Source organism: Panicum virgatum, chromosome 9K (assembly GCF_016808335.1).
Source record: "Panicum virgatum strain AP13 chromosome 9K, P.virgatum_v5, whole genome shotgun sequence".
In the NCBI taxonomy this organism is placed as follows: domain Eukaryota; kingdom Viridiplantae; phylum Streptophyta; class Magnoliopsida; order Poales; family Poaceae; genus Panicum; species Panicum virgatum.
The window spans coordinates 17,497,817-17,519,446 of NC_053144.1; the positions used below are offsets into that span (position 1 = coordinate 17,497,817).

General features: G+C 46.7%; 2 protein-coding genes across 4 annotated transcripts; both read left to right on the top strand.

Annotated features, from left to right (window-relative positions):
- The first annotated feature begins 10,064 nt into the window (after positions 1 to 10,064).
- LOC120650501 (potassium transporter 27-like) lies at positions 10,065 to 15,145 on the top strand. Its single transcript, XM_039927651.1, has 9 exons — positions 10,065 to 10,577; positions 10,784 to 11,035; positions 11,148 to 11,198; positions 12,285 to 12,545; positions 12,686 to 12,738; positions 12,878 to 12,992; positions 13,073 to 13,327; positions 13,455 to 14,260; positions 14,372 to 15,145. The coding sequence occupies exons 1-9, from the start codon at positions 10,157 to 10,159 to the stop codon at positions 14,624 to 14,626; spliced, it is 2,469 nt and encodes an 822-aa protein (XP_039783585.1). The 5' UTR covers positions 10,065 to 10,156; the 3' UTR covers positions 14,627 to 15,145.
- Positions 15,146 to 15,647: 502 nt separating this feature from the next.
- Positions 15,648 to 17,186, top strand: LOC120650502. 3 transcript variants are annotated; one of them, XM_039927653.1, is made up of 3 exons: positions 15,648 to 16,464; positions 16,537 to 16,637; positions 16,712 to 17,186. In XM_039927653.1, the coding sequence occupies exons 2-3, from the start codon at positions 16,567 to 16,569 to the stop codon at positions 16,980 to 16,982; spliced, it is 342 nt and encodes a 113-aa protein (XP_039783587.1). In that variant the 5' UTR covers positions 15,648 to 16,464; positions 16,537 to 16,566; the 3' UTR covers positions 16,983 to 17,186. The 3 variants fall into 3 exon arrangements, with proteins under 3 accessions (XP_039783587.1, XP_039783586.1, XP_039783589.1); XM_039927652.1 differs by having other exon boundaries at positions 15,648 to 16,637; XM_039927655.1 differs by lacking the exon at positions 16,537 to 16,637 and having other exon boundaries at positions 15,665 to 16,464.
- The last annotated feature ends 4,444 nt before the right edge of the window (positions 17,187 to 21,630 follow it).

Here is a 21,630-nt window from a genome sequence, read left to right on the forward strand (position 1 = left end):
CCAATGCTGCAGAGCTGTGATCCCCTCGTTGTATCCAATCCGGAACAACAGACTCCTCCTCAAAGCTAGGTGTACGGTATGAGCTACGGAAGTCAGTCTGTCCGGGGTCCTCGGTGTGCCAGGCAGGAAGGGCTGCTGAAAAAGAACGCTGATTTCCTCGTTAGACGGGATGTGAGACTCATGTGGACAACGAGGAGGCACCGTGTTGCCATAAGCTTGATAGTGCACGAAGTGTGGCTCCTCAGCAATTTGAACTCCTAGCAGGGTAGCCAAACGTGCTCGAGTCAATCTATAATGCCTCTGCTAGAACATAAAGTCAATAAACTGCCGGTCCTCCTCAATAAACAGAGTGGCATAGAAGACTCGAACCCACTCTCGAATGTATCTGGACCTCTCATTGAGTAGAGCAGGCAATCCATCATATCTCTTGAAGAGAGGAAGCACTGGAATCCCACCTGCAGCTACACGCAAAGCCACCCAGTGAAGCATCTTGTGCTCACTGATCTTGATATCCAACTGGCAGTAGGCGTGGTAAAAAGACTCCTGGAGCAGAGTGTGAAAACGACGATCAACTCCAATGTCTCTCTGCTCGGGAAACCACTGCTCCGGGGTGACATATCTCAATCTCTTGACCCTAGGTCCTGGAATACCCCTGAGATCCAATAACTCAACCTCGGGCAGCTCCTCACCACTGTCCTGACCTCCTGTCTCAGTGCCACTGACGGTGTGCTGCTGCTGTGCATGACCTGCTCCCCTTTGAGTACCACCACCTCGAGTCCATGGACGTGAGCGGGACTCAGGTGTGGTCTGAGCTGTCTGAGTACGTCCTGAGCGACGTAACTGCTGCTGTGGCTCCCCCTGAGTCTGAGGATCTCTGATCCTGAGTGATCCCTGCCTGTCTGCAGCATCTGCAACTGCCTCAGCTTGCTCTCGCTCGCGGTCCTCACGGGTGCGCTTCTTCTTCTTCTGCACAACCATCTTACCCTTGCCCTTCTTGTCACCAGCCATCTGTCATAGAGAGGCAAAACAAGGATTTGATTTGAGCCTATAACATGAATTCTAGTGTATAACCTCTGAAAGAACATACTAATATAGATTTCATCAAGACAAGTGTAAGTGTGTGAGAGATAAGTGTTATGTGAGGTACAAGGGGCATACTAGTGCATATGTACGAAGGATGTGAAATTGAGAGTGCACCATATGCAAGGGATGGTCAGACAAATACCCTTGTAGATCAGAGACGAAGCCGAGTGAAACAACGACAAAAATCGTTCTTGAGACAATTCGTCGAACACCTTGAGATCACAAGAAGCACAAGGTATAGGAGGCAAGATGTACCCAGGGCTGTACGTGTGGGAGTCAGGAGTGGAGCAGCACTGCTTGGAGGAGGCTTGCGGGCGCTGCAGGCGGCGGCGATTGGCTGCGCAGAGGAGCAGCGGCGGCGTAGCGGCGTACGGGCGGCGCAGGCGCGGAGCGGGCGACGCGCGGTGGCGCAGGAGCAGCGCGGGCGTGAAGCGGCGTGGCTTAGGCGCGGCGTGGGCGTGGCGCGGTGGAGCACGGGCGAGGAGCGGCGCGCGAGCGGCGGCGTGCGAGCGGTGCGTGAGCGGCGGCGGTTCGATTTGGAGAGGATGAAGACGATTGTGACGCTGACGTGTGGGGCCCGCGAGAAAAACAAGAGTAAAAGAGCATGTGGGCACCCAAACCCTAGGCATCGGAAAGACCGATGGTTCTGAGGATAAGAGCATCGGTGTATCCACCAGTGTAACTTTGACCAGATCTGAAAGTGTTGAAAATGTGGTCAACAATGGCACCGGAAGAACCGCTACTGAGGCATCGGAACTTCCGACGAGCGTCGGTGCAACGGCAGGAGTAAGGTCCAGAGACACTGCAAGGGCCAAGACTCCACGCAGTAGCACCGGTTGAACCGATGCAATGGCGTCGGTTCATCCGCCAACCATCGGATGCACCGGTGGCCATCGGTGTAAGGGTCGGAGGTTGTTCCAGAGACGATGCAGAAACCGAGCCACGAAGACTTAAGCACCGGTTGAACCAATGCATGGAAAACCAGGGCGTCGGTTTAACCGGTGGTGAAGAGAATTTTCTGCTGAACTACAAACTCTACTTCTGATCCAAATTTTCAAAACCAAAGCCATAAACACTCAATTTGGACCATTTTCGAGAGACAACCTCACCCCTCAAACACTCATACTTAGTGCTCGTAAGCTTTTACATAAACATAGGCAAATTAAGATCCAAGTGAGGTTTTAAACACAAAAATCAAATGTATGAGCCACTTTGCCTATGAACTTAGAGATTGAAACTTTAAGTTCGATAGGACGTGGCTCAATAGGCATGAAAGCGCAATATTGATCTTATCACTCTTGTGGAGATGATATATCATATTTAGCATGAATATCTTTCTCGAAGTGTGATTTGCTCCCTTGTGATGCTATTAACGTGATGCAATGCCAATGCAAGACTAGAAATTAAACATGGATGCATTCTATATGACAAGCACATGCATTGCAAGAATTTAAATCTATCTTGTCAAGTTTGAACCCTTGGCAAGCTTCTTCATGATGAACCATTCTTCATGCCATGAGCGAAACCAAGACCACCGGCTCATGCAAGACCCACGTTCATCACTATCTTGACAAGGTTAGACAAGCCCCTAGCATTTGTACATATGAAATGCATCTATATGACAATACAATTATATGACGTTAGAAGCATCTAGAACGTTAAGCTCACTTCGCAACCTACAAAAGGTGCTCTCATCTAGAGGTTTGGTGAAGATATCTGCCAATTGATCTTCGGAACGAACACCACAAAGTAGTATATCATTCCTTGCCACATGATCTCTTAGAAAGTGATGGCGAATATCTATGTGCTTGGTGCGAGAGTGTTGAACCGGGTTATTAGCAATTTTAACGGCACTCTCGTTATCACAAAGGAGCGGGATCCTATCTAATACTACACCATAGTCCAAGAGACTTTGCTTCGTGTAGAGGATTTGAGCACAACAAGCCCCGGTGGCAATGTATTCTGCCTCCACGGTTGACAAGGCCACGGAATTTTGTTTCTTTGATGACCAAGAGACTAAGGAACGCCCTAGCAAGTGGCACCCACCCGATGTACTCTTACGATCCACACGGCATCCGGCAAAGTCCGAATCCGAGTATCCCAAGAGGGTAAAACTAGCGCCTTTGGGGTACCACAAGCCTATGCTAGGCATATGCTTGAGATATCTAAGGATCCTCTTAACGGCACTAATGTGTGATTCCTTAGGATTAGCTTGAAAGCGGGCACACATGCATACGCTAAACATGATATCGGGCCTAGATGCGGTTAGGTAAAGAAGCGACCCAATCATGGAACGATAGAGAGTTTGGTCAACTGATTTACCTCCCTCATCCAAGTCAAGATGTCCATTAGTTGGCATTGGAGTCTTGATCGGCTTGCAATCATCCATCTTGAATTTCTTGAGAATATCCTTTGTATACTTTTCTTGATGGATGAAAGTCCATTCCTTCAATTGCTTGATTTGAAACCCAAGGAAGAAATTGAGCTCACCGATCATGGACATCTCGAATTCCCTAGCCATCATTTCTCCAAATTCTTTGCAAAGAGTGGGGTTAGTTGAACTAAAAATGATATCATCAACATAAATTTGACATACGAATAACTCTTCATTGATGATTCTTGTGAATAGAGTTGTATCCACCCTCCCGATCTTGAAGCCCTTGTTGAGAAGGAAGTCACGAAGGCGTTCATACCAATCCCTTGGCGCTTGCTTGAGCCCATAGAGCGCCTTGTGCAACCTATAAATATAATTAGGATATCTAGGGTCCTCAAACCCGGGAGGTTGTTCAACAAACACCAACTCATTAATGAAGCCATTTAAGAACACACTCTTCACATCCATTTGAAAGAGTTTCATGTTATGATGTGAAGCGTACGCTAAAAGGATACGGATAGCTTCAAGTCTTGCAACGGGGGCAAATGTTTCACCAAAGTCCAACCCTTCAACTTGTGCAAAGCCCTTTGCCACAAGTCTTGCCTTGTTGCGAATCACTACACCATGCTCATCTTGTTTGTTGCGGAAGACCCACTTGGTACCAATGATATTCTTGTCTTGAGGACGTTCTTCAAGAACCCAAACTTCATTGCGGGTGAAGTTGTTGAGCTCTTCTTGCATGGCCATCACCCAATCCGGGTCCTCAAGAGCTTCATCTATATTTGTGAGTTACAAGCAAGAAACAAACGAGTAATGTTCACAAAAGGAGGCATATTGACGTCTACGAGTTCTTACTCCACTAGAGGGGTTACCCATGACCAAGTCAATGGGATGATTCCTTGAAGTTCTCGTATGCCTCTCTTGTGCTTAAGAAGTTGATTCTTCTAGTGGTTCGCCATCTTGATCTTGAGCTTGAGCTTGTTCACTTGTGATGTGCGTGTCATCAAATGGAAGTTGTTCTTCAACCACTTGTTCGCCTTAGGCATCATGGAAAGGAGGTGAGGCATCATCTTCTTCATCGGATGACTCATCATGGTGATGTGGTAGTGTAGACTTGTCTTCATCCTTTGAGTCATCCTTGGAAGTGACTTCAACTTGAGTGGATGAGGCTTGTAGCTCTTCTACCTCCTCCTTTGGCTTGACATGCCTAATAGTGATGTTCTTCATAACTTTTCGAAGTGGTTCATCACCTACATCATCACAAGAGAAAACTTCCCCTTGGGAGCCATTAGTCTCATCAAACTCCACATCACAAGTTTCTTCAATCTTGCTAGTAGCACTATTGAATACTCGATATGCTTTGGAGTTTGATGAATAACCAACAAGAAAACCAACATCACATCTACTTTCAAACTTACCTAGGTGCTTCCTTTTCTTGAATATGTAGCATTTGCAACCAAACACCCGGAAGTAGGAGATGTTGGGCTTCCTCCCAATGAGAATCTCATAGGGTGTCTTTCCCAAGAAGCGGTGAAGATAAACTCGGTTGGATGCATGGCATGCGGTGTTGATGGCTTCCGCCCAAAATCTTTGTGAGATGCCATAGTCATCCAACATTGCTCTTGCAAGAGTGATCAATGTCTTGTTCTTCCTCTCCACCACTCCATTTTGTTGGGGTGTGTATGTTGATGAAAACTCATGCTTGATCCCCATGTCGTTGCAAAGCTCTTCTACCTGAGTGTTCCTAAACTCCGTGTCATTGTCACTCCGGACCTTCACAACACTTGACTCAAATTCATTTTGAGCTTGCTTGACAAAAATGTTGAAGATCCCCATAGTCTTGCTCTTGTCCTCTAAAAAGAAAGTCCAAGTATATCTAGAATAATCATCAACAATTACAAGACAATAGAGATTACTGCCAAGACTTTTGTAGGTGGTTGGCCCAAATAGATCCATGTGTAGTAGCTCCAAGCTTCTTGATGTTGACAAATAAACCTTCATGGGATGTGATGATGCAAATTGCTTCCCGGCTTGACAAGCACTACACAATTTATTTTTATCAAATATAACATCTTTGACACCAACCACCATACCTCGTTTGAAGGCCTTCTTGAGTTGGCTCATGCCAATATGAGCAATGCGGAGATGCCAAAGCCAACCCATGGAGTTCTTGGAGAAGAGACATGTCGCCAAGCTTGCATCATTAGATGAGAAATCAATAAGGTAAATGTTACCATGTCGAAATCCTTTGAATATTAAGCTCTTGTCCTCCTTGCTTGTCACTACGACCTCAATATCACTAAAGGAGCATATTTGTCCTAAATCACAAAGTTGAGCAATAGATAACAAATTGAAACTAACCGACTCAACAATCAACACATTAGTGATAGAAAGATCCTTGGTAATTGCTACCTTACCCAAACCTACCACTCTTCCTTTTGAGTTGTCACCAAAGGTGACATGTTCATAATCACCCACATCTTCATCTAGTGAGGTGAACATCTTTACATAGCCGGTCATGTGTTGTGTACATCCGCTATCAAGCACCCAATGCTTGCCACCGGCTTTGTTGTTCACCTACACACAAATGAATCACTTTTGAGGTTTGGGAACCCAAGCAAGTTTGGGTCCTTTGACATGAGTTACTAAAGCTTTAGAAACTCATAGTTGGCGTGGTAGTTTTCCCTTCATGTTAGTGCCAATAAATTTTATCTTAACCTTGCCACTTTTAAGCTTGCTTAACAAGAAATGATGTTCATTGAATTGAGACTTGTAATTAGGAGGCAAGGTAGGAGGTGGACGAGTAGGAATTGGACACTCCCTTGTGTGATGCCCGGTGATTTGACAATGTTGACAATATGAGCCAACTTCCTTAGTGAAGCATACCTTGAGCTCCGGCGACTTGGGACAATTTTCCGGAGGGTTGGGAAATGATCCAAGTCCATTTGTCCCATAGTGCCTTGCATTGTGGAAGAGAATCTTTTTATGCAAGTATTCTCCTCTTGTCACATTGAACATGCATTTGGTCATACTTTCAAGTTCCTCCTCAAGTTGTTTCTCCCTATCATGGTTAGTCTTTGAACAAGGAGAAGCATGATAACAGGTAGTAGGGTGAGGCAACTCCACAAGATCATCACAAGAAGTAGCTATATTGACTTTGATGACTTTCTTTTGAGTTTCTTTTAGTTCTTCATCCAAAGCATCAAAGGCAAGGTTCAAGTTCTTGATACTTCATATTTAAGTTAGCATAATCAAGTTTAAGCTTCTTGTTGCATGAAGTAAGTGACTTGTTAAGCACAACTACTTCCTCATATTTAACATTCAATTCATCATGCTTAACAAGTAGCTTGTCATGCTTCTCTCTAAGTTGCTTGCTAGGAACAATGCTTGTATCATGAGTTTCTACTACCTCATTATGCCTAACAATCAACTCATTATTTGAGGCCTTAAGCTTAGCATATTCAATTTCAAGAACTTTACATTTTGATTTGTACTTCTTGATCACTTGTTGGTACTCATCTAGGATGTTTTGCACTTCATTAGGAGATAAGCAATGTTCACTTTCATCACTAGAGGATTCGTCATCATCACTCACCTTGGAGTTACCTCTTGTCATGAAGCACATGGGTGGTGGAGGTAGAGGTGCCTCATCACCATCATCTTCATCATCATGCATGGCAATCCCCACAATCTTTTTATTGCATTCTTCATCACTTGAGTCATCATTTGAGTATTCACCATCCGTGATCCATTCTCCAAGGAAAGCCTTGACCTTCTCTTTTCTTGTGAAAGACCCTTTCTTCTTGTGGTCCTTCTTCTCATGATTTTTCTTTGATGACTTGTGTTGATTGTCATCATCTTCTTGTTTCTTGTTGAGCTTTGAAGGCTCTGGACAATCATATGAGAGGTGACCATATTTGCCACAATTGTAACAAATTTTCTTGGCATTGTCCTTGCTCTTCCGGGTACGAAACTTGTTTTTCTTGGGGTCATAATTGTACCCTCTCTTGTTCAACCTTGACATCATCTTGGAGATCTTCCTCATGAGAAGTGCTAGCTCAACATCACCATCTTCATCACTTGAATCTTCATTAGCTTCATCTTCGCTTGAGCTTGGTGATGAAACTTTGCACTTGTTCTTTTTCTTGGACTTATGATCACTCTTAGCTTTGAGTGCAAGATCTCTCTTGTCTTGTGGTGGATCAACTTCTCCCAAGAGGAACATCTCATGAGACCGAATCTTCCCAACAACATCACTCACTTCAAGTGTTTCAAGATCCTTCTCATAGAGCAATGAGGTGACGATGTTGTACTTGGGCTTGTGTAGACAATGAAGTATCTTTCAAATGATATCACTAGTAGACAAAGGAGAAATTTCAAGAGCGTTAATGTCCTCAATAAGCACATTCAATCGAGTATACATTTGTTCAACCAATTCATTTGGAAGCATTTTGAATTCATTTAGTTTTTCTTTAAGCACTTGATATTTTTCTTCACAAAGCTTTTTAGAACCAACATAAATAGCTTCAAGTTCTTCCCAAATTTCATGAGAGGTCTTTTTGCTGTGAACACGAGCAAAGATCTCCTCACTAAGAGCATCAAACAAAGCATTCTTTGTTCTAGCACCATATTTGACTTGATCTTCATTCCACGGACCAACAATAGGTTTTTCCGTGACCGCCCAAGCAATGGGATTAATAGCCTCAAGGTAACCCGCCATGCGAGCTTTCCAATAAGCATAGTTTCTCCCATCGAGCTTGGGTGGACCACCACTTCCCCCGGCCATTCTCTAGGATTTTAATCCTAAAAAGAGAGCCCTCACTCCGATACCAATTGTAAGGATCGTGGCCCAAGAAGGGGGGTTGAATTGGGACTTTTTCAAATTTCTATCTAGTCCTTAACTTAGACTAGTATTGCCCAATCTATAAATTTGAAACCTAGTCACTAGAGCATGCTAGCAAAAAGTCCTTAGGTAGGTAAACACACTATCATGATTATTTTGTCTAAAAGGTTTCACACTAGCAAGATCAAACCTAAGCAAAAGATCACACTACCAAGCAAGTTGTCATAATCAATCTACAAGCAATCAAAAGCAAGAATAACAACAAAAGGATTTAATTGCTTGAAATAAAAGTAAGGGACATGAGACAACCGGATTTTTTCCCGTGGTATCGAGGAGTTGACGCTCCCCCCTAATCCACGTTGGAGCACCCACACAAGGGTATAGCTCCCTTACTTCACCAAGGAGCAAGTGATCACTAAGAATGCTCATTCTCCATCTCCGGAATGGCGAGGTTCACACCGTGTACAATCTTCTTGTCTTGGGGCTCCCACAAACTCCAAGAGCTCACCAAGAACCTCCCGATCACCAAGACCGGCTAGGTGCCGTCAAACACCAAGAGTAACAAGCTCCTAAGCCTTCACTTGACCTACACTTAGTTGGCCCTAGCTCAAGCACACTTGCTACACTTGCAAAGGATGAATTCTTCAAAGTTGAATCACAAACAATGTATTAGATCTTCTCTCTTTTGCTCAAAGCACTTTGTCTTCTTCTCAAGGGTGGCCTCAAGTATTCAGGGTGTCAAAGGCAACTGAAATGAGCCAGGGGTGCCCTTATATAGAGTGGAGGAGGTCACAAAGCCATTGGAAGTTCACTTGCAGAAAAACTGTGACCACCGGAAGAACCGACGGTGACAAAGTTGAGGCATCGGTTCAACCGGTCTCTCTGTGTCCAAATTGTAGCCGTTGGGGTTCTGACACAGTATTCAAGCTTGCGTCATTGCACCGGTGCATGCTCCGTAGAGGCATCGGTTCAACCGGTGCTGAAGAGTTTCACAGATCAACTCAAACAAGCTCCCTGGAACATAGTACATTCAATGCACCGGTGCTTTGTTTCTGAAGCGTCGGTTCAACCGGTGCTGAAGAGGAGTTGAGGTCCACCAAAACATGCTCTCTGGAACAAAGTACATCTAATGCACCGGTGTTTTTCTTGGGACCATCGGTTCAACCGGTGCTATAGTGATTGCTGATTTGATTTCTGCTTGCATCCAGAGAGATAGACCGACAGGGCGTCGGAACTTCCGGCAAGCATCGGATTCTCCGATGCTAGGGACATCGTTTAAACCGGTGCTGCTGTTTTTCTTTGTTTTCCACTGATTTGACTTGGATTCGAATGTGACTTCGATTGTTTCTTGTTCCAAGCGTTGTGTTAACTTCTATTGACCATCTTATGCTGTTTTTGAGCGAGTGTGCAAGATTTCTAAGGCCAACTTTATTTTGATCAAGCTACTAACTCATTCATAAACCCCTCTTAATAGTACGGTCAAGAATTAAAAACTATAAACCCTAGCTAAATCAAGTGTTCTTCATCTCCTTATGACACTTGAGACTAGAAAGGTCCTTAATCTTTAAAAATTGAGTCTTTGGCACGCATGGTTGTTCCGAATTGAGGGGTCTCTTTTCACATTTCATAGGAGACTAATTTAAACATTAATTTTTCCTTCAAAACACACGTTAATCGCATACGGTTGTCATTAATCACCGAAACTTACCATTAGCATCTATCGGTCTATATGCACTTCAAGAGCCTAGCTATAAAAGGGAGCCCAGGCTGCAGAGCTCGTTCCAGAGCTCGGACACCAAGTGCTGCAACGACAATTAACCACTACGCTCTAGCTCGCCTCGGACAGCTCCTGCTGCATGCGATTCCATAGCGGAGGTTCAGTGTCAGGTATGGCCCAAGCCGCAGCTGCTGATCATGACAACAAGGAAGAAGAGATCGTCATCGTCGACCTCGAGCAGAGCGAGGTCGACGACGACGCGGCGCCGGAGATGCGGCGGCAGGACTCCCTGTACGCGGCCGCGACCAGAGCCGCCGGCGCGGGCCACAACGGGCAGGATGGCTGGGCGAGGACGCTGCGGCTGGCGTTCCAGTGCGTGGGCATCCTGTACGGCGACATTGGCACGTCGCCGCTGTTCGTCTACTCGAGCACGTTCCGCGACGGCGTCGGCCACCCGGACGACCTGCTCGGCGCGCTCTCCCTCATCATCTACAGCTTCCTCCTCTTCACCGTCATCAAGTACGTCTACATCGCCCTCCGAGCCAACGACGACGGCGATGGTCAGTTAGTACCCTAACTAACCTTATTGTTGCACGCACGCATGTTTTAATTAATATATACTCCTATACAGGAAAAAATCCTTGCTACATACACACACATACAAGAAAAGTAGTAAAAACATGATAAATAATAATTAACAGGAAAAGTAGTAAGATCGAACAGGCAAACAGTAACACCAAGAAAATCGATTCCTTCATTTCTTCAGGAGGGACGTTCGCGCTCTACACTCTGATTTCGCGCCACGCGAAGGTCAGCCTGATCCCAAACCAGCAAGCTGAGGACGAGCTCGTCTCCAACAAGTACAACCGCGGCAAGCCGCCCGCGACGCTGAGGAGAGCACAGTGGATGAAGGAGCTGCTCGAGACCAACAAGGCCGTAAAGATCTCGCTCTTCCTGCTCACCATGCTCGCCACCGCCATGGTTATCAGCGACGCCATTCTAACTCCTGCAATTTCAGGTAAGATCTTCAGTACATTATTGTTTACCATTATCTTGAGTGGATTCAAAGGAACCATTAAGTCTACTTTGCATAGCCTAACATAGTTTCTCTTTTCCTGAAAACGTGTCAGTTCTCTCTGCGGTTGGCGGTCTGAAAGAAAAGGCACCTTATCTTACAACAGGTATGAGGAAAAAAAAAGAACTCAAAAGTCATGCTAGAAGCTAGATTCACTTTATCTAACAAACCCTTGGATCGAAGTCGAAGTAGGGACAGAATATTTGTCACATTAGAAATCTCAAAAGTCTTAATTCATTTCCACACGCTTGTACTGTTTGTGAGTATGACATCTCCATCAACGAATAAACTCAAGAATTGAAGCAGGCTGTCGTTGTTAGCAATTAATGGTCCAGCCAATCTACGCGGTCGTTACACCATTACCATCCATTTTTCTTGTCTTTATTTGAAGAAAAAATAGTTTGGTCGATCGAGACAATTTTGAATGCACAAAAATGTATTCATTAATTGGATACAATCTATCACCAAAGAAAATATCCATATTTGAAGGTAATGGGTGAGTCTACAGAGAGAAATGATACAAACCTACCACATGACTGTCCATGCCTTTGCTATCGATTTTCAAATCCACCGACCATCTAGGCAACTGATCAAAGACTTAGAGTGAACCGTCACCGTTAGCAGTTACATGTGTGGTCCAACCTTAGAAGTTTTTATGTGGTTGTGGCGTAAGTATCGTTGTTGTTGTCTTCTAGCTATAGCCCAATGAGATGAACAAGATTCATTGCCTGTTTGAACTGCACACAACCAGCAATTTGCTGTATCACATAACCGGTGTGAATGTACACACCTCAGTTCTCAGTAGAACAACCTTTGCACACGCTATTCTCTCTAGCACCACTCGTCATAAATCGTATCATGGAAAAAGGTCGGTCGAATCAGTAGAGGCCTAGAGGGGGGGTAACCCTTCCTGTTTCACAAAAAAAGGTCGGTCGACCTCTGTGGATTAATTATTTTCACAGATTTTTTTCTCCAAAACATTTGATAGGGACGATGTTGGACAATGACATTCTGTTTTATCTTGGCACTTTCAGAGGACTTGTGAACCTCTAGAAACAGTCGGTCGACATTTGCCATGTACCATAAATCCTGAAAATGCACTTAGAAGAAAAGATGGCATGAGTGATTTCCCAGGGCCTATGAAGATGATGTGCATTCATGACAGAGTACTGACCTGTGACATTTTCCGCAGATGAGATAGTTTGGATCACTGTGGGAATTTTAGTAGTGTTGTTCGCGATCCAGAGGTTCGGCACTGACAAAGTCGGTTACCTGTTCGCCCCGGTCATCCTGCTTTGGCTTCTCCTCATTGGGGGAGTTGGAGTCTACAACCTGATAAAGTATGACACCAGTGCACTCAGGGCATTCAACCTGAAATACATCATCGATTACTTCAGAAGGAACAAGAAGAAAGGATGGGTCTCCCTTGGTGGCATACTCCTTTGCTTCACAGGTATACCACTATATACTTTGTGTGTCAACAAGTACTGTCCTTCGGAACAATAGTGGTTACTGCGTTCGAACAATAGTGGTTACTACATTTGAATCAAGAGTATGCACACATACTTAGCAAATATTATGCAAATCTCGCAGGCACAGAAGCCCTTTTTTCTGATCTAGGATACTTCAGCATCAGATCAATTCAGGTATGTAAATGCTTTGGCATTAGTAAGAATCAAAGTTCTTATTGACAAGAATATAAATTAAATTAAATATAATAAACTCATCTCCTAGACTCTTACAATAATAGTATATCAGAATAACATTTTCTTTCCTCTACTTCAGCTAAGCTTTGGCTTCGGTTTAGTCCCATCAGTGTTACTTGCTTATATTGGGCAAGCAGCATACTTGAGAGTACATCCAGAGGATGTAGCTAACACTTTCTATAAATCAACTCCAGGTTTGTGTAAAATATACTTGGTACCTCACTCTATACAGCTGAATTCTTTACCAAGGGTCATAATATCTACTTGGATGCAGTCTCATTATTCTGGCCAACATTCATCCTCGCGTTAGCGGCATCGATCATTGGAAGCCAAGCCATGATATCCTGTGCCTTCGCAACCATTTCCCATTCCCAAACACTCAGTTGTTTTCCAAGGGTTAAGATACTTCACACCTCAAGGCAATACTCAGGCCAGTTATACATCCCTGAAGTAAACTACTTACTCTGCTTGGGCGCTTGCCTTGTCACAATCGGCTTCAAGACAACCGTCATCATTGGGGAAGCTCATGGTAAGATCCTAAGAATTTCTCATGGAGTAGTTGCATTTTTCTGTTTGAATAATTAAGATCAATTATGTCCATATATTTAAATATTGCTACAAAAATGTGATGATGTCTCTCCCTTGGGTCCATGCAGGTATATGTGTTGTTCTTGTGATGATCATCACAACACTCTTGTTGACAATAGTGATGCTCCTAATATGGAAGATCAGCATATGGTGGATCGCAGTGTTCTTCATTGTTTTCATGTCATCGGAGTTAATCTACCTATCTGCTATCTTGTATCGATTTGCGCATGGTGCATATGTGCCTGTGGCGATGTCAGCAGTCCTGATGGCAGTGATGATTGTATGGCATTATGTCCATGTGAAGAAATACAATTTTGAGCTCGAGCACTCTGTGCCCCGAGACAAAGTGAAAGAACTCCTTGGGCGCCGTGACATTCAGAGAGTCCCTGGGATAGGCCTCTTCTACAATGAGTTGGTTCAGGGCATACCACCGGTGTTCCCTCACCTAATTGAGAAGATCCCTTCCATCCATTCAGTGCTCATTTTCGTCTCCATGAAGCACTTGCCAATTCCATCAGTTGATATGTCAGAGCGCTTCCTCTTTAGACAGGTAGATAGAGAAGATTACAAGGTATTCCAATGTGTGGCACGATACGGGTATCGAGACCCCTTTGAGGAGGCCAAGGACTTTGTTGATAAACTTGTAGAGTATCTCCAGTACTACATTCGCGATGTCAACCTCTATGGTGTGGGTTCTGAGCCAATGCTGATACAGTCATCCAGCTACCGTAGCTGTCGTGCTGATAGCTTTGGTACCCACGAAAAACCCTTAGTAAAGGCAGTATACGCTGAGGAAATGCTCACACCGGCTGAGTCTTTTTCAGAGCACACAAGGCAACCTAGTGGAAAGAGCAAGCATTTTACACAATTTCAGGTGACTAGTCTATTAGCATGATTCTTATCTAAATATGAATTCATTTTGTGATATCCATTTATTTTGTGATCGAATTATGGTAGCACTCATATAATGCTTAATTTGTGTCAGGGAGAGAAGATGAACGTAGTAGAGATGATGAAGATCCAACATGAGCAACAGTCTATTCTTGAAGAGATGAACAAGGGTATGGTGTACATATTTGGAGAGAGTGAGGTGGTAGCAAGACCCCACTCCTCGCTCCTTAAGAAGATCGTTGTCAACTACATATACTCATTTCTTAGAAAGAACTCGAGAAATGGTGAGAAGATGATGTCGATCCCCCGTCGTCAGGTCCTAAAGGTCGGAATCTCATATGAAATCTAAGAAATGTTGATGAAGAATATATAGGATATGGATTGCTGATAACAGCACACAACTTTATTTGATGCCAAGAAACACACTATCAAATCCACTCCCATCTTCATGGAAATCATTATCTTAATGGGATGGAATATATATTTTGGAGTTGAAGGGATGGTTTAACCTTGAATCAGCAATCTGCAACAATCACAACAGTGAGAAGGAAATTTTTGCATGAGTTTACCTTGGTTATCCACGGAGCAAAGAGAAAAATTATTTTTTAGGCAAATCTTAGAATAGCCAGAAGCTGCCTCTTAGTCTTTTAGTTTTCTTTGTATTTTTCTTCTTTTGTTTTTGTTCTTAGTTGTACATACTTTCTTCCCTTTAAATATATTGTAAATTGGCAGGGACTTGCCCCTCGTGCTCACACATAAAAAAAAGACCTCTTTTATTGGCGCTGTATTATGCGCCTAACAAAGATTGATGTCATGAAAGGTTTGTACTCGTTTATTATGTTGAAATCAATGTGACTGATTTACTCTAGCAACGGATAGATAAATTTGCTCCTTTGATTTCAATGAAAGACAAAAAAAATCGTCCTAAATAAGCTAACAGTATGGCACTGATAGACTTGAGGACACATATTGTACAAGTGTTAGGACCATCTTAAGAAACTTGGCTAAACACCACAAGAGTCTCCATTGGGACTCGAAGAACCCTGGATGGCTGGACACTTCTCTACCTTCTCCATTGTGTCTATAATTTGTGGGCCCAATTGAGGGTAGGCGTTGGGAGGCGTCAATGAAGAGGCCTCAGGAGGCGTTATATGTGTCTATAGTGAGTGGGCTCATATGTGTCATAACGTCACTCAACACCTCCCAATACCTCCAAAGTTAAAGATGATTAGAAATTCATGGTAATTCTATTTTTGTAGTTTTTTGGGTCAAGAGTATCACAATAAATTCACAGTTATAGAAATAATATTGCGAATAGTATAATTCATGGTAACGCCGGTGTGTGCGGCGCGCCGCTTCCGCCGTGCAGGGACCAGGGCACCAGGCGCAACAGTCGAACGCGTCGGGGGCGGTGAACGCGTCAGCGGCGCGGGACTGCCCCCCGGCTGCCGCCATGGTGGCATCCTCGCCCCCGGGGCGGCCTGCGAGCGCGGAGGCGCCAGGCGGCGGCATGGGGAAGATGAGCCGCGCCGCGGTGGTGGCGATTGTGGCTGGGGACTTCGCCATGGTGGGGCTCGTGGCCGCGCTGATGTTCTGCTACTTGTGGCCGCGCCTCTCCGGCCGGCGGAGAGGCAGGCGGCTCCAGCAGGGGGAAAAGATAGTCTACTCCTCGAGCGCTTACGGAGCCGCTGAGGTGGTCGCGGCGGCCGGTGCCGGCGACGCGACGTTCGAGCGGGGAAAGATGGTGTTTCTAGAGGACCTCAGCTGCATGCAGCAGCGGCGGCACGAGGCGGTTCGAGCTGGAGGAGCTGTTGCGCGCGTCCGCAGAGATGCCGGGCAAGGGCGGGTGCGGCACGGCGTACACAGCTCACGAGTCCCAGAGGATCCAATGAATTTGTTCTATTCGATTCATACTCAGGGATAGAAAAGCACGACGCGGAGTAAATATTCTGTCCAGAAAGGAAATCAGAGCATGGGCATCTTTGCCATCTCCTGCTGGCGAAGCGAAGCCAAAAATTTCTGCTCCTGCAGCGGCCTGTGTGTGTAGTGTATAAAAAGACAAGCCTGCAAGACACGAGCAGGCAGGCAGAAGCTGACCTGTGAGAGAGGGCAAAGCTCTCACCCGTGCTTACTGCTTTGCTTATCCTTGGAGCAAGAGACTGAGAAAATCGTCTACTCAAGGAATAGGTATCTTCAAATTGTCAGATATCATTTTTTTCTTTTCTTTTTTGAAACGGAGAAATCATTTTTTTTCTGAAGAAGAAGATTGCCAGAGTTTCTCGACGTTGTATGTGTAATTGCATCTCTAAGTTCGTATCTTTCGATTCCACAAGCTGTTTTTTTTTTCTGTTTCCGTTCAGGTCAGTAACTTAACTTCCGTTCCGGTAGATTTGGTAAAGCAGAGTTTGAGTCTCCTCGCTTGTTCTGGCTGCAGCTCCTCCCTCCAATCCATGGGTTCCAAGGACGACGCGCCGACATGGGCGGACCAGTGGGGCTCCGGCGACGACGACGGGGCCAGCGCCGGCGCCGGCGAGGCGGACGGTGACAAGAAGACGGTCGCCGGCAACGTGAAGGCGGCGGCGTCGGAGGGGCTCGTCAAGGCCAAGGCGGCGGCGCTGGTGGGGGCGCACAAGGTCAAGTCCGGGACGAGCAGCGGCATCAAGTGGGTGAAAGAGCAGTACCAGAAGAGGGCGTCGTCCAAGTGAGCACGGCGCGGCGCGCCATGCGCTAGGATGTTCTTCCGTTTGCGGCACTGAGCTGTGGGATTTTAACTCGTTTTCTCTTGGATTGGATTTGGATTTAGACTTTTGGATTGCAATTGGCTCCTTTGGACGAGAGCTTCTAACTTGTAAGCCGATGGGCTTTCTTATGAATTTGCGTGTGGTTGTAGTCGAGATGATTTTGCACAAGTTCATGCTCTCTCTCAAGCATAGAGATTACAGTAGAAGCCTTGCCCGTGCTGGCTTGCTCCACGCAAAAGAGAAGAGTACAACTGCATGCAGACATGGTTTGGAGCGAATTTTGGATACATGACAAAATTTCGTCTAATGTCAAATTCAAAATCACGCGTTTTTCTTTCCAAATATCAGGCTTCAAATCTAAGAAGAGCGGTATAAGTGGGATGTCAGATAATTTGGATACTACTAGGGGATTTGGTGTGATACCAAAATAGAGGGATATAAGGGTATGTTTGGTTCAGCTTTTTTGGGCCGTGGCTTTCTAAGAAAGCCAAACAGCCAACCATGGGAATGCTGTAGCATAAGTGCTTTCAATAAAAGCAGTTTCCGTCTAGTTCATTTCTCACAGCAGCGAAGGAGGTGCTTTTCCTATGGCTGTGAGATCGGCAACTTCGCAAAAATTACTCACTGCCATCGGTTATGTAGGTACCGCTTATCTCTTTTATTTTCTCTCCTCCAACACGAGCTCCTCCGCCACAAGCTTCACCGCTGTCAGGTCCTAGGCCACATGCCCGCATCCACCCCCGCAGCGCCATGGCCGCCCCGCTGCATCCACCTTCGCTGTAGGTGGGCCGCTGCCGCCGTCGAGGTCCTCTAGTGCCGGCTCCTCCACCATGTCCTCCTCCGCCGGGGCCGCGCGCCGCCGCGAGCCTTCGCTGCCCACGTGCGAGCTCAACTGCGGGCAGGCCGCCGCCGGTGCTTTGCTCCACGGCGTGCGAGCTCAACTGCGGGCGGGCCTCCGCGCGGGCCCGCGTGCCGCCACGAGCCTTCGCTGCCCACGTGCGAGCTCAACTGCGGGCGGGCCGCCGCCAGCGCGTTGCTCCGTGGCGTGCGAGCTCAACTGCGGGCGGGCCTCCGCCGGGGCCGCGCGCCGCTGCGAGCCTTCGCTGGCCACGTGTTATCGCCGTAAATTAACAGGATTAATTTATGCGCCGAAAGCATGATGGGCTTAAAGCAGAAGATTGAAGAAGGCTTGTAAATCGGCTCCTGCGTGAGCACCTAGGCCACATGGGCCATGTATCCTTAGATTTAGATTAGAGATAGAGTCCGATCAGGACAAGATTAGTTTAGATTATTTTCCAAGTCTCCGGACTATAAATATGTACCCTATGTTATTCATGAAAGAAGAACGTCATCACGTCTCGCAAACAACAAACTCGGCGCATCGCCACCCCTAACCCTAGGGTTTCGTCCAAGTAAGTGCCATGCTGCCCTAATCGCTCCTCGCGATCAGGGCAACGTTGTTCTTCCTTTTACCTTGGTATTACTCGTACTGAAGTGTTTTTGATGGCGAGTAGTACTAGTTATCCTGATGTTCGTAGCATGGCTTTTAGTAGATTTTTGTACCTTGTTGTTTATCATCTACGAATATCATGTTGTCTCTGTGCAGTCATGTTTCAATATTATGCTAGTTCTTGTCATATAGGATTAGTTGCACAGAGACGACACCCTGCTTCTTTTATGTTTAGTAGATCTGATCTGTCACGGTTTGCTCTTATTCTTGAGAGTTGGCGTAATATCTGCTAGGTTAGGCCTTGCAAACGGGTTGGATGATCCGGTGGTGTTTTAGATGCTTTATCTTAGCTTTAACAGGGAATTGATCCGGGAATTGGCTCTTGCTAGTTCTTAGGCCTCTGTTTTTTGTTATGGTTTAGTTATCTGTTACGTTCATTAGGCCCAGTTACGTGTAGGACATTCCGATCTAGCAGTGAAGCTTTTACCGTTGTGGGTTAGATCGATTAGATTTAATTGAAGCAGTTTTATAGTTATTTGCTTTATCTGTCAATATCCGGATGCAACAGATCCCATCTGACACCGGGACTCGATCGGCTCTTTAAAGCCGATGCAAGAGTCGTCCCGGGGAGCCGACTACGGCTCGGACTTACGTTTCCACGTGTTTGTGTATGCAGGTCGATCATCGCAAGCACGTCCGCACCTTCCTGATCGGGTATAGGTCAGGTGGCACGCCCTGCGTCTTCACAAGCCGCGGTGCGTTGCTGGAATTGCGGGCCGTCGACGAGGGAGCAGTGCCTGCCAGCGCCCCGGCAACCTCCCGGCTCTTCGTGTTGCCTGTCGCTGCTCGCCGGTGGGTTTCGACCGACAACACATTCTGGCACGCCCAGTGGGACACTCATCAACAGCAACGCCCACCACAGAGATGACGAGAGTTCAAGATCAAGAACCCGCTCCCAAGCCCATCATGTATGAAGAGCTCCCTCCTGAACACAAGAAGAAGTATGACGAGATCAAAGCTCTGCTGGAAGCCGATCTCATCGGCTCCTTTGAGAGTTTGAGAGGACCCGCAACCATGGCATCAAGTGGAAGGGGTTCTCACCAGAAGGCGCTCTCGACAACGTAGATCTGTCTGTGCCATCAGAAGAGCGCACCAGAGCCTTGCGTCTGGAGATGAACTACATGGTGGCCCATACGCTTCATCGGCACTCTCAGAGCCTGATGAATGAGCTCGAGCGTGTGGCTCATCGTGTCATCCAAGAGATAATCAAGAACCAGTACTCCCCATCAGGACCTACCTTGGGGGGTCACGCAGAGGAAGCTGCATTGCATTCTAGGCCGCAATTGCCGTTCTCATTTGCGGCTCCAAAACCACAGAGCGCGCCGATCTACGTCGTCCACAAGATCGGCAGTGATCCTGGAGAAGGCCAGTTCCTCACCGAGCCACCCAAGGAGATCCCGCACGGCTACACGTGCGCCTACATCCCTGATAGCGTCAGTCCAGCACGCTCGGTGCAGATGGTAAACCCAGGAGCTTCTGGAGCAGACGCGGAGAAACAAGCGTGGCTGGCAAAGTACGCTACTGGGCCGAGTGCTGAGCCATCGGCCCCAGGAGTCCTTAGTGTGGAGCAGGTCAGTGCAATACTGAGAGACCAGTTTGGCATCCTGCCCAAGAGGAAAGCGATCGGCTATTCCAAGCCGTATCCAAGTGACTACGATTTGATCCCATTGCCACCCAAGTATCGGCTCCCTGAGTTCACCAAATTCAACGGGTCAGAAGGAGCCAGCTCCATAGAGCACGTGAGCCGATACTGAACGCAGCTTGGGATGATCTCAGTATCGGATCCGCTGAGGGTCCGGTTCTTCGGCCAATCTCTTACAGGCCCGGCTTTTGGATGGTACGCGTCGTTGGCTCCAGATTCGATTCGAACCTGGAGGCAGCTGGAAGATCAATTCCATACCCAGTATCACTCAGAGGCTGCTGAAGCTGGAATTGCCGACCTCGCCCAAGTCAGGCAAAAGCGAGGAGAGACTGTGTCAGAGTATATACAGCGCTTCAGAGAGGTCAAGAACCGATGCTACTCATCGCGCATCACAGAGAATGAGGCAGTCGACTTGGCTGTTCTGGGGCTCGCTAAGCCGATCAAGGATCTGGCTTTCCAGTTGGAGTTCACATCTCTGGCGCACCTGGTGCAGAAGCTTACGGCATATGAGCTTTATCATCCTGAGTTGTACCAGGACAAGTTTAAGCGCCATGTGAACATGGCCCAGGCGGATGAATCTGATGACTCTGGTGAGGAGCAAGAAGTGGCCGTGGCAGAGTGGACTCGGGGGGGGGCAAACCCTGTCTCGTGCAAGTGGATCAAACAGCAGGGGCTTGTGAAGGGCTTCGACTTCGACGTGACCAAAGCAGAGCAGATATTTGATCTGCTCCTCAAAGAAAAATAGCTGAAGCTCCCAGAGAATCACAAGCTACCGACGGCACAAGAGTTGCAGGGGAGACTGTACTGCAAATGGCAACACTCGTTCACTCATGCCACGGGTGAATGTAAGGAGCTGCGTCGTCAGATCCAATCGGCTATCGAGCAAGGCCGATTAATTTTGGCTCAACACACGATGAAGGTCGACACGAAGCCCTTCCCACAAGCCAACGTGGTAGAGTTGTCGGATTTCACTCTTGCGGGCCAGAATTTTTCATTCCAGATCAACATGGCGGGGCCCGTACGCCGTCATGACAAGCAAAGGAGAGAGGCCGTTTCTGGCAAACGGCCCCAAGGTCAAGATGAACCAGGGCGACAGCATATTACTGAAGAGCAAGTGCGTCACATCCGTAACCAGCTTCCTGCTTCCGATCGGCTTCTGGAAAAGTATGAATATCAGCATAAGTTGCATCGCCGATATCAATCGGAAGAAGAAGAGTACGAGTACCGCACAGGGAGGACGCTGGGAAGGCGCCAGGCTGTACGCGTACACTGGCATTGCCCGTTCTTCAGGTACTGTTGGAACTCCGGCATGAGCCGATTGCCTACCATAGATGATTGCTTGGAGTGCAGGCCTCGGACACACCAGCTAGGCGAAACATCAGTATTCCGGCGCTTGGGTTCCAAGGTGCGTCACGATGATCACGTCCGGCGGTCATCCAGGGGTGATTCCAAGCCGGAAG

Coding starts and splice junctions, on each gene's coding strand:
- LOC120650501 (XM_039927651.1), top strand. CDS start 10,157: ATGCGATTCCATAGCGGAGGTTCAGTGTCAGGTATGGCCCAAGCCGCA. Junction 12,546..12,685: donor CATACTCCTTTGCTTCACAG/GTATACCACTAT, acceptor CAAATCTCGCAG/GCACAGAAGCCCTTTTTTCT. Junction 12,993..13,072: donor TTTCTATAAATCAACTCCAG/GTTTGTGTAAAA, acceptor ACTTGGATGCAG/TCTCATTATTCTGGCCAACA.
- LOC120650502 (XM_039927652.1), top strand. CDS start 16,567: ATGTGTAATTGCATCTCTAAGTTCGTATCTTTCGATTCCACAAGCTGT. Junction 16,638..16,711: donor TTTTTTCTGTTTCCGTTCAG/GTCAGTAACTTA, acceptor TTCTGGCTGCAG/CTCCTCCCTCCAATCCATGG.